Genomic DNA, 13470 nt, shown 5'->3' with positions numbered 1-13470 from the left:
AAAAGCTGCTACACAGCCTGTAAACCCTTTCTTAGTTATCTAGAAAAGAAAATACCTTTTGGCTGGGGTGAAAAGGCCTCCCCTTTGTTCAAGCTTGTGGTTAAAGCTGTACTTGAATGTTGCCATAGAGACTGGTAAACTGAGAAAAGGCAGGCCTTTCCATAGAGTAGGTCTGCAGAGTATGTTCAATATAAAAACAGAAAGAAGTAAGAAAGGAGGTTTAAATTAAATATCTGGGTTGATTTTTTTTTTATTCCTCTGCCAATAATCCTAATTAGTACACTGCTTTTTTTATCAGTAAAAAATTTTCTGGCATCAAATGATCTTATTTCTATTAAGATAATTTCTAGGTACATTTTTACAAAGTCATCTGAAACCAACTAATTAGAAACAGATGTTTGACTACTATAGTATTAGAATTAAACTGGCTATTCAATCCTAGGATGGCCTTTTATACTTGTCTTAAAATCTACTGAGAATATATTTCTGAAGCTTTGGGTAAATATTTGTGTGCACATATGTTAAGTTTTAAACCATCACAGAGACTTGAATTAACCTAAACTCCTCTGTTTACTCCTATTTTTGTTTACTACATGATGTCTTACATAGTAGACTCAAGGCCTCCTGCAATCACATAGTCAGGGGTTGATAAAATCTAACCAAATAGATCATAGTAATTTTACTGAATATAGTAATAGCTCACAGTAATTTTACTGAATACTTTCATGTTAATTTATACATGTTTACTTGTAATAAATATATTCAGACTCATTTTTCCTCATTGACTTATATCTTAAGTAGGCGGATTCTCTCACTAATTTCAAAAGAGAAGGATTAGACCAGAAAGGTGTTAGCAGTACCTATCTACATAAGGGAATAGTCAGTAACAAAGAAAGTCTCCAAAATAGACTTAGTGAAAAGAAAAGTGTAAAACTGTGTGTATAGTAGGCTATCTTTGCTGCAATGTCATGGAAATTAGACAAGCTGTTTCTAAAATGTACATGCAAGTGTAAATGGTCAGGAATAGCCCAGGCAATCTTGAAAATGAAGAACAAAGCTAAAAGAATACATGAATTATGACCTATTATAAAGGTAAAAAAAATAAGAGTATGGCGCTAGTACAAAGTTAGACAAATAAGTAAAAAATAGGGTGTCCAGAAATAGACACACACATACACAGTCAAATGATTCATGACAAAAGTGATACTTCAGTACAGTGAGGAAAGAATGATCATTTTAGCAAAGGACGCTGGGTCAACTGAATACCCATACTGGAAAAAATAAACCTTCCTCCCACTATATTGAAAAAAATAAATGTAAAAGGTAAGACAATAACGTTTATGGAAGAAAACAAGAGAATACTCTTCTGTGCCTAGGATAAGCAAATATTTCTTTAAAGGACAGTTGTAAAGGGAAAGAGTACTAATTGTAACATATAGATACATATAGATAAGCTGAGCTTTATTAGAAGTAAAACCTTCTGTTCCTCAAAAGACACCAATAAGGGAGTGAAAGGCAAGCCACAGAATGGGAGAAGATATATGCGACAAATATATCCAAGAAAGAACTTGAATGCCAAAAATATAAAGAATTAATAAAAAACAATAAGAAAAGAAGCCAACAGTACAATAGAAAATGGGTAAAGAACTGAATAGACACTTCACAAAACAAGTTAAACAAATAGCCACTAACATTTGAAAATGTACTCAATTTATCATTCTTCAAGGTAATGCAAAGTCCCCAATGTGCTATACCACTACATAGGTACCTGCATTGCTATAATTAAAAAGAGATTAAATAACAAATGGCCCTAGCTGATTTGGTTCAGTGGCTAGAGCCTCGGCCTGCTGACTAAGGATCCCAGGTTTAATTCCGGTCAAGGGCACATGCCCGGGTTGCAGGCTTGATCCCCAATAGGGGGTGTGCGGGAGGCAGCCGATCAATGATTCTCTCTCATCATTGATGTTTCTCTTTCTCAATCTCCCTTCCTCTCTGAAATCAATAAAAATATTTCAAACACACACACACACACAAACAAACATCTAAATGCACAGCATTTAAAAAAACACAAATGTTTTGGACAACGTGGAGCAAATGAAATTCTCATACTTTACTGGTGGGAGTATAAATGGTACAAATCATTTTGAAAAGTTGTTTGGCTTTCTTATGGTCTAACAATTCCATGCCTAAATATAAACTTGCTATAAATTCTTATGTTTGTTCAACAAATTACATGTATGAGATAGTTCATGAAGGACTATTTGTAATAAAAAAATGGTTATGTTCAATTATAGAATAGATAAATATTATTGTGAATTCACAGAAAAGAATACTATAATTCAATGAGGATGGATGAACTATTGCTGCACACAATAGCATGAATGATTCTTACAAATGATGTTGCGCAAAAGCGACAAAAAACACATACTGTATGAACCCATTCAGTGAAAAGTTTAAAAATAGGCAAATAATGTTTGATGTTTGGTATTAGAAGTCAATAATGATTATTCTTAAAGGGTACGAGGATGGAAGGGATAGTTACAGCAAGAAGTCAAGAGCGGGGCTTCCAGGGCACTGGTAATGTTTCTTCGTCTGCTTCCATGCATGTTGTCATTTTGCAAAAATCCTATAAGATGTACTTATAATTTATACACTCTTCTGCATTTTTAAAAAATGTCAATTTGAAAGTTTAAAAAAAAGACATATGAGCCAATTTGAAGGTTCCTTCACTGGTGGGTCAATATGGACATCAGAAAGGATAAGGTTGGTAATGTATGAAACAGATCAAATATATTAAAATCCAAGACTTCGTAATAAAACTAGAAAAAACATCATTAGTATTCTTTGGAGATGGCAAATGCACCAACTCAATATTCTAAAAGCTGATAAAGAGAAAAAACCAAGTATAATTTGCCTTTACTGTATGAATTATATTGCAGGGTAATCAACTAGTTAATAGAGTACTTTATTTTTAGTTGAAGATTCCAGAAAATAAATGCAAAAGAGTAAGAGAACTCAAAAATCACCATGTCATTACCCGTAAAGAAATAACGATGTGTGTCTGCTGATGCAAAAAGCTCACAGCATCACCTCTGGCTCTAAGTGACAGTTATAGGAAATATCATAAAAGAACATTGTAAATGAACCCCAGGGATGGAATCAGCCACGTTCAGAATGTAGAAAATTTAAAGGGCAAATGACCTGATTTCTTCCCAAAAATAAATATCCTAAGAGAAAAGGTAAGGGGGTGGGGAGCTAACATAGATTGAAACTTAAGGAAGATGGTGATGAAATCAATTTGTGAACTTATTTGAATCTTGAGCCCAGTAACCAAACTATTAAAATACATTTTTGGATACCCCCAAAATTTTTAATGGAATACATATGAGATATTAATTAATTAATGTTAATTTGTTATAGTTATGTTTTTTTAAAATCCTTACCTGTTAGAGATATTATTTATGGATGAAATAACATAATGTCTGGTGTTTGATTCGAAATTCTCCAGCAAAAGGAAAGAAGTAGTGATTTATGAAACAGTATTGGCCACTGACAATCTTTAGTACTCCGTAATGTATACATAGTAGTTCACTTTTGAGTCTGTTTAAAATTTCATACACAAAGACTTACCCCATCTCTTGCTTTCACCAAGAGATCATAGGTGGCTGGGTCCCTTTCCCTGTCAATATCTTGAGAAACACAGATCTGCCCATCATGTGGGTCAATCTGGAAGGCTCGAGGTGCTTCGTAGCTTTGGAATCCGTCATAAAGAGAATATTCAACCAAGCCATAGAGTCCTGCATCCGCATCAGACGCTTTTACCTATGAGACAGGAGTTGACCAGTGAGGAAATAGAAATGCATCACTTTTCAGTTGGTCATGAATTACTATCATGATTTGCACAACCGAGTAACCCCCACAGCTATTCACCGAGTGTAGGCTTTAGTTTTACGTTCTCTTCTCTTACCTTCTGTGACTCCTCCCTTTGTGATTTCTCCTTTTCAGTCTCCTCTGCCCATTCTTATACTTTCGTGGGATCTCTGAAAGTTTGAGTTCCTTGGGGCTCAGTCCTTGGTCTTTTTGCCTCCTTATTCCTCTCACTACATCTAACTGATCTTACCCAATCTCGAGATTTTAAAAACATCTACATACTAACAACTTGATTTCGGGGCTATTGTGTAGTCTAGCCGAGTGGCTCTCAATCAGGGACAAGTTTGCCTCATGAGGACATTTGGCAATGTCGGAGACAATTTTGATTGTCACATCTGGAGAGAGGATGTTGCTGGCATCCAGTGGTTGAAGCTAGACATATTGCTAGACATCTTACAATGCACAAGACAGACCCCACAACAAACAATTCTCTGGCCCAAATATAAATAATTCCTAGGTTGAGAACCCCTGCACCTGATGAAACTCTTAACAATTGGCAATATTACTTTTCTCTTTAATTGTCTTTAATTTTTTTCAACTAATGACACAGTCTTTTAAATTTATCTTCACTCTCATCTATCATATTCTTTGACAAAATTTCATCCTGTACAACTAGCTAACATGTTTGTGAGTTATTCTTCTCATCAGATGGGCTGAACCAGGAAACCCACAAACTTCCCCACTACAAAGGACTAAATTCCAAGTACATTTGGTCTGTTCCATTCTGGCAGCTGTTAATGATTTAGTAGCCTCCAGTTCCCAAAGACACCAAATATATCTTTTAAAACCATATGGTATTCTCAATAACTTTGGCTTGATTGGAAGATAATAAGTACAATGAACTTTCAAATTCTAAAACTCATTCTCAGTCTTTAATAGCACATATTAACAAGTAATTTAGCTCACATAAAACAAGTTTCCTTATTTCCACTTTTTTCTCATCTGGACTTTTGGCAAAGCAAAATATAAGGAGTCAAAAGTGGGACAAGAGTACTGATGTCAATTTATGTTAGTAGTTCAGATTCTGAGTTTCTGAAATAAGAATCATAAAATAAGAATGTATTCCTCCCTGTTTTTACTCAACTTCCTCAAAATACTGACCTAATATTTCAGAACAACATAGTCCACCTACTAATATTTGGTCTTAACCACCTATAATTAACTTGGCATCATTAAGGTCTATATTTCCCAATAGCCATTGATAGACACATAAAATGTAGGCAATTTAAGTAAAATAGAAATGGCTTTGCCAAATCTTCAAGAGGAAATCTTGTTTAGTAGATAAGCTCAGTGGGTCCTTTCTTCTGAGATAGTTGCTTAAATCAAAGAATCAGAGAAGCTTCTGATCAGCACCTATTATCATAATCTTCTGGTGCTAAAAGAGGTATCTAGAACTCTGGAGGTTTTACCCCTGAATCTATTCAAAGAGCCACATTCCAGCACTCTCAGTGCCATCCCGCGTTCCTTATTTCAATCTCGGTCTACCTTGATGATTTAATTTTAAAATTATACTGACTCAGAGATGTTCTCCCTTAGCCTGATCTTTCACAAATTTAATGGAGATGTTATAAAAATGCAAAATATCTCCCTGATTCCATCAATAGCTTCCTAAATTTAAAGGATCTTTATAATCTCCTTGAGTGTTAAATAAAAGATATTCCTTTTACATCTGGGTAAGGATTCCTCCATATGAATGTGTCAGGGAGACAGGAGACAGATTGAGAACACTGGCTCTTGAAAGCATGTTTGCATGTTCCACCAGTGGAATAATTATATTTGCATTTCCCTCATCAGAATACCCCTGTCCCCATTTAGGAAGGTCTTCTCTGCAACAACTGGGCAGCTCCGTTGGAGGTCGCTTGTCCAGCAATTACATCAGCACCCAACCCCAAAAGCCAACCCAAAGTCATAGGGTGATATAGTGTCAATCACATCATTTAATTCAGTGATGTTTATAGAAAAGCCTCAGTGCCCCCCCCAAAAAAGACCTAGAGAAAAGTGGCTGCACTTTAGATTAAATTTCAAATTAAGTAGCTCACTTTAATTTTTTTCTTATTATAATTTCCAAAATTATATGCTATATCCATGAGCATATAACAGTTTGTTTGAAGAAACAGCTATTGGCACAACACATCGACACATAAGACTTCAAACAAAAGGAAGAAAAAAAGAAAAAGAAATCACAAAATAACTTTTACATTTGAAGCACTTGGCCAAGCACTGATCTTACAGTTAAAACAGGATTAAAATATTCCAGTGAAAAGTTGGAGTCAGCATTGGGACCACGACGAATGGGCCACACATGCAATATGCCACTCTCTGAACACAATTTTGGCAACTTCACCAACGACGTATGTCTGACCAAGACTAATCATCAAGGCTGAGCTCTTATTTTTTATACAATTCAGCAGCTCTTAACACAGTTAATCATCTCCTTCTTATTGAAAAAATGTATTCATCAGACACAATACTCTAACTCTCTTTCTCTTCCTATACCTAAATTTCCTTTACTGGCTGAGTTCTCTTCCTGGCCTCTGAACACAGTAGCCCCCTAGAGCTCAGTCTTTGGACCACTTCTCTTTTCAGTCCACACACATGTAGTGGGCATTGCCCACTGTGGACAACTCTAACAAATTGACTTGCATCTTATCTTAGCCATCAGAGCATTCCTTCTGTAGCTCAGGAGAGCACCCTTCATCCTTGTCTGCTTGCAATATCCTATAAGCCTTGTGCTCTTGCTGCATTTGTGTGGGCTCCATATTTTCCTTATCCTCTTCCAAGTCTTGCTGGATTGTAGAGTCAAGTTTATGATTCAGAAATGAAAACTAAACAAGAACAATAACAAAAGAACAATATATTTCATAATACCCACCAAATACTCATTGAGGAATAACTTTTTATTCCTGAAACGTAAACCTATTAACCAAGCTATACCATCGTAAGATAAAATCCAAAATGCTAAAACCAGCAAAAGGAAAAAAAATTACATTAAGGCATGTGAAACTATTCAGTGGTTGGAAACAAAACTGTGTTTCATTTTCACCTTTTAAAATGTATTTTCAGAGAAACTGATAGAGCTGTTAAATGAATAAACTAATTATATATTCTCAAATTATAGTAAAAAGTTACTGTTCTAATAACATATTTGTATAGCCTTAGCTAAAGAATGGGATTAAGAAACAACTAATCCTACTACTTATTGCTCCACCCTCCTCCCAAAAAGCAACCAAAGGAAATTTTGTGAAAGGGGACCAATGGGTGGGAGTAAGGGATAACTTGTCCTGTGTAGTATTACAAAGTAAACAATTTAAAAAGTCTGATCTAAAAATAGAATTGGCAGGCAGATCAATAGAACACGAAAACAAGACCTGAAACAGATGCTGGTAAATCTAATTTTTTTTAATATTACAAAGGAAACATCATAAACCACTGAGAAGTGTGGGTTTCATCCACATAAGTTGCTAGGGAAAGATGGCAAAGAACATGGGGGGGGGGGAGGAATCAAGTTTGATATTAACCTCACACCAAAATAAGATCTACACAGATATGTTAAATATAACTAATGAAATCATGTAACACACAAAGAATATAAATAGCAATATTTGGCTGATTGTTACATTGGGAAAGAATTACAAAACTAAAACAGATGGACAAAAATATAATACAATGAGTATATCATAATGTAAAACTCCACTAAATACACAAAATACTTAAAGGAAAATTAGGTATGTTATCTGCAACAAATATATTAAAAAGTCAATGCCCTTAATATAAAAGTAGTCTTTTAAAAATAAAAATATTGATTTCCTAATTAAAAAATGGGTAAGTGACCAAATGACATGAACAAATAATTCATAGAAGAATAAATATATTTAACCATTTAATTAACAGTGATTTGGGAACTATTAAAGTAATAGCAAATTGGAAACCATAAAAGTAATATATTAAGTGATGGCAAGGATAAAATAAATATGTACTCATATTTTTTCTTTTTTTTAAATTGTTAACAGTATTACAGATGTCTCCCATTTTCCCCCTCTCCACCCAGGCCTTATCCATACTGCCCCGCAGGTCTTCACCACCCTATTGTTCATGTCCATTGGCTATGCATGTAAGTATATCATTTTTAAAAGCCTTTCTGGAAAGTAACTTTGCTTTTACCATATACATATGGTAAACATTCTCCCAAACCTAAAAATATTCCATCTCTTTTACCTAATTAATATATTTCTTGGAATGTCTGTAGACAGATATTTGTATGCAATATATACATAGTGTAGAATTATTTATTCAAGAACCCAAATGTCCAACAATAAAAGTTGTTAAATGAATTATAATTCATCCATAAGATAGAATTATGTAGCCATGATGCAATAACTCTTTTATGAAGATCCTTTTACTGTATATTTAAACACACAAAAACACACACTCAAACAGAACTAGAATCCAAAACTCTCCAATGTACCTAACAAAGAAGTTAAAGTTGGAGGAACAGTCAACCACCCCCACAGCCCATGAAGTGTTCATCCAGAGCTCTTCACCCATGACGCTGTGTTAGGTCAAATCTTCCTTCAAAGGTAAGATACTGATCTTAAAGAATAATTAAATAATATTTATGGTATATAAATTAGCTTGTCAGTCTTTGATCCACTGAACTTAAAAATCATGTTTCACTGATTTATTAACTAATTTCAGTGATCTGAATTAGGCTGTTGATACTCATAATAATCTTATGTCAAGAGAATAGACAAAAATTCTGGGAGCAATTTTAAGTAAACTAGTTGATTCAACACTAACATGCAGAAATTAACTCACCTTAATATGGTAAGTAATAATTCCTACACATGCATGTACACACACACACACACACACACACACACACACACACACTAGCCTAAAATATAGCCACATTATCTTTTACTTCCAGATACAACTGAAAAACAATTATGACTTCGTTTCATAAAGTCTAACTGCATGAGTTGCAAGGCCTCCTTTTAATTGTTTATTATTTACATTAACAGATATATAAATTACAACATAGGAATATAGTCAATGATCTACACTAATAAAAGAGAAACATGCAAATTGGTGTCACTCCGCTACACCCACCAGCCAATCAGTATGAGTATGCAAATTAACCCAACAAAGATGGCAGTTAATTTGCATATGCAGGCGCGGAGCGAAGACTGAAGGCTCCGCCGAGCGAAGACTGAAGACTACTGAAGACCGAAGACGACTGAAGACTGAAGAGGCTTGGCTTCTCCGCTGCGGCTGGAGCAAAGGCCTGGGTCCTGGGTGCTGGAGGAAAACCAGTGCCAGCAGCCAGGGGAAGGAAGGCCTATTACACAAATTTCTTCGTGCAATGGGCCTCTAGTATTGTAATAACCATGTGTGGGATAAGTGGGTATTTGAAGCAGTGGGGGAACCATCCTGTAAAGTACATGACTGTCTAACCACTATGCTGTACATCTGAAACTAATAGAGAATACTGTTGAATGTAAACTGTAATTGAAAAATAAAAAAATAAACTTTTTTAAAAGGTGACTTTACATGTTTTGTGGCTCCACCTGTGTATGCGACAGCAGAAGAAAATCAGATACGATTATTCTTGCCAGCACCTGTACACCAGTAGTCCTTCAACATGAAAGACAGGAGATGAAGGTGATGGGCCACATGTTACCCTTGGGACCGCTGAAAGGTAAGGTGTATTTCCTTTTGACCAGTTTCCTAACTCAAGAGAGAATACTATTGTGTAGAGTTACATAAATGTTATTATTTGCAGAGAAAATAAAAATCTGCAGAATATACCCTGAACTCCTAACAGGTGTTCTCTCTCGGGATGCAGTCATGGAAAACTTGACTTTTTAAATATGTTATTGTAAATAGTGTTTTCTATTGAGCCTGATTATCTATCTATCTCTTGTATATTATGTGATCTTAAGAGCTACCTTCTCTCTATTCCACCCACAAAGGACACCTTGAAAGCCCACAGATTCAAGAAAGGGGAGCTGGTTGTTGAATTTTTTAAAGGATTAATTTTAAGTGTCACAGTCTCCTTTGTGAATGAATACCGTAAATTAGAACCATGTGACTTTTATTTTGTAGTTGTACTTCTCTAGTACATGTTTTGTAAAACAAAGAGCTACCTTGAATTTATGCCTAGAGATCTTCCCAGTGGAATGGTGTGCTCTCAGATATAAACACAAACAGTCACACTCTAAAGTCAAGTGGGGGGAGGGGGTTGAAAAATTCTAATGAGAAAACAAATAGTGGGTAGGCCAACTGAGGTTACATCCACAGTATAACTTAAAGCTGTAAGTTCCAATACTGACTCTGACTTACGAAAACATGGTTTACTGCTGTTTTCACACCTGCAAAGTCATCATAATCATAGCAGGCAAATGTTAAGGTTTGGAAACTGAGACTCCATTTTGCAGCTTTGCTTTCCTGAGGGAAAAGAGAACAGTGCGTGTAGATCTAGTGGAAGTGTGGGCTGCAGTGTTTTGCCTCCCTACCCCCAGTCCAAATACTTTTACAGAACTGTGTATTTATGTGAGCACACCCTTTAGGGGAAATCCTATTATATGTCAGCATTCCCTTTTAGAAAGACCTATTGGAAAACAATTCCCCCAGGCTTTAGTTCCAGAAATGTCAACCTTCTCCTGAGCAGCAGGAATGTCTTAATGCAGACATTAAGGAATCTTGTCCCTCTGGGGAATTGGACCAGCTTGAATGCAAGTGCATGATCCAATTCCATGGACTAAATTCTTCCCAGCTCCCTCTTACTCTACCATGTCACTTTCATCTGCCCCATTTTCCTGAATTTTATTTTCATCTTTCTGAATTTCATGTCATTTCGTTACCAATTTTGTTAATCTTTTAATTAAGTAGAGTACAAAATACATTTACTTAATACATAACATCCTACAGAAATGGAGTTATCCTATATAATAAAAGGCTAATATGCAAATCTACTGAACTGAGAAACTACTGGTCCCTATGATGCGCACTGACCACCAGGGGGCAGATGCTCAATGCAGGAGCTGCCCCTGGTGGTTAGTGCGCTCCCACAGGGGGAGCTCTGCTCAGCCAGAAGCCTTGAGCCAGGCTCACCTCTGGCGAGAGCAGTGGTGGCAGGAGCCTCTCCTGCCTCCGTGGCAGTCGGACACCCCACAGAGGTCCTGGACTGTGAGAGGGTACAGGCCAGGCTGAGGGACACCCCCCCCCCAGTGCATGGATCTTGTGCACCAGGCCTCTAGTAAATTATAACAGCTGTATGAATAATAAATGACCAGGGAATGCAAACTTAAGAGGTATTTTTAGGCCAGGAGAGGCCAAAGATCACTCAAAACATGCAACTAAAATGAATTAAAAGCAAAGCCTACTTCTTGTGAATTAGATTCTCTGCAGGTTGACTCAAGTCCCACTCACATGGTGTTCAACTCATCACTCAATGTTCCAAGTCAACATTTGGGCTTGGAAGCTTTTGTTTGGGGGAAAGCAAATTGACCTCACAGTTTAATACTTATACAGGTGAGACAAAGACAGGATGAGGATAGTAAGTGATTAATTAAAAAACAGAGCATTATGCTAAGTGAAATAAGTCAGAGAAAGATAAATATCACATGCTCTCACTCATTTGTGGATTATAATGAACAACATAAACCGATGAACAAAAACAGATGTAGAGACAGAGAAGCATCGATCATATGCTCAAAACTCAGAGAGAAGATAGGGAAGGTTGGGGGTGAGGGGGAGAGATCAACCAAAGGACTTGTATGCATGCATATAAGCATAAGCGATGGATGTGGACAACAGGCGGTGAGGGTGAGGGCAGGATTGGGGGGATGAGGGGACATTGGGGGAATAAGGACACATTTGTAATAGCTTAATCAATAAAGGGAAAAAATTTTAAAAAACAACAACAGTGTCTCCTCACTTAATTAGCTGTTGGATCTCATGGGGGCATATTCACAATGTTTACCACATCCCAATGCCATGAATGCCATCTAAAGGCTGGCTATGACTAAAAGGGATCCCATGGGGGCATGCAATGTTTTTCATTATGGCATATGCCAGTCTAAACTTTCCAGATTCCCAGAAATGTTCTGCCAAGCCAGTATCCCACCATTAACTCTGACTTGAACAGTGGTCTTCTGCATGACCCTGAAGTGTACAAAGCACCTCCTCACCACTCCCAACAGCATGCCCGGGTACTCCCAGATTTAAATACACCATAGTTTGGTGGTATCTCCATAAAGGTGAGTAGAGATGATTAAGCTGTCCTTGTTTGTAGTCCCAGGATGACAGGACTCATAAAAAAATAGTTATGATGCATGTGTGGGATAATTTCTTGATCTCAGATATAGCCATGCCCAAGAATTTAAGAATCAATCTAAGTAAGATTTATCATGCACTTAAAAACATGGCTTATACAGATATCCACTCATAACTTTCTTTTGTACTCACAGGTAAAAGTGTTGTGAGGAACAGAAAGGTAGAAGACCCACTCATACTTCTCTCCTGCTACTCCATAGTGGTTATTAATGAAGGAGCTAGAGTCCTGAAAGAACTTAGGGCCACCAATATCTTCCTCCAATCCAGGCTAATACAGTACAATACATTTCATTTTGAAATGGGATGTACTTAAGTCAGCACTATTCCACGTACATAGAAGTGAAATGCTGAGATCAGTGCAGCGGTACCACAGCTGGTGACTAAGCACAAGGATCCACTCAAAGGCCAGATTGGCTTTGAAATCTGATTTTCTCTCTTTGCACCTAAGTCAACTTGAGCTGTAACTTACCTTTCCTGTGCCTCAATTTTGTGAAAAGGTAATAATCTCTCTCTGGGCATGCTTTCAGTTGCAAGTAAATGAAACCTGAAACACCTTAAGCAGTAAGGGCATTTATTATTACCCTTGTCAAGAAGTTTGAGGGAGAAGCAATTCCAGGACTAATTCATTCAGCAACTCAACAATCCCATCGAGGTTTTACGTCTTGCACCTCATTCTCTCCACTGCCTACCACACGCTTGGTGCATCAGTTTGTTTTCTTGGGCTTGGTCCTCACTTTGGACCAAGTTTGCTGTTGATCGCCATACATCACATACATCACTTGCTAATGGTAATATCTAGAGATAGAAGGAGAACATCTTTGCCTTGCATCCATATTTTAGAGCAAGAAACCTCCCCCTAGAGGTTCCCACCAATTTCTCCCTCAAGTCTCAGAGTTGCATCGCCCACACAGGCTTAACCAATTACTCATCAAGGCTAGTAGTACTTATACCATTATTATTCATTTAAACCAATTACAATTCATTCCTAGAGGGAGAACTGGTTTTCTGTCTTCTCTCCCACACAGGGACCATTTCTGTTGTTCACAGTTATGTCCCACTGCCCAGCACGGCGTTTGGTCCAGCACAGTCTGGCATGAACACTTGATAAAGCCCCCTGCTCTAATAGAAATATTTTCTTCTCATTGACCAAGTTCTGTTTGTAAACTCAGAAGTTTACCAAATTTAAATGATGAGTTAAAACAT

At 36.9% G+C, this 13470-nt stretch overlaps 1 protein-coding gene across 1 annotated transcript in view; it reads right to left on the bottom strand.

Annotated features, from left to right (window-relative positions):
• Positions 1–13470, bottom strand: part of DCHS2 (dachsous cadherin-related 2) — a 191308-nt gene that overhangs the window by 82344 nt on the left and 95494 nt on the right. Inside the window, exon 2 of the mRNA XM_059697793.1 lies at positions 3631–3822. Within this exon, the coding sequence (XP_059553776.1) occupies positions 3631–3822 (192 nt within the window). The remainder of the gene's footprint in view (positions 1–3630; positions 3823–13470) is intronic.

This window comes from Myotis daubentonii, chromosome 5, assembly GCF_963259705.1.
Source record: "Myotis daubentonii chromosome 5, mMyoDau2.1, whole genome shotgun sequence".
Lineage (NCBI taxonomy): Eukaryota > Metazoa > Chordata > Mammalia > Chiroptera > Vespertilionidae > Myotis > Myotis daubentonii.
The sequence above is the reverse complement of the archived record's forward strand: the minus strand, read 5'-3'. Positions and strand labels throughout refer to the sequence as shown.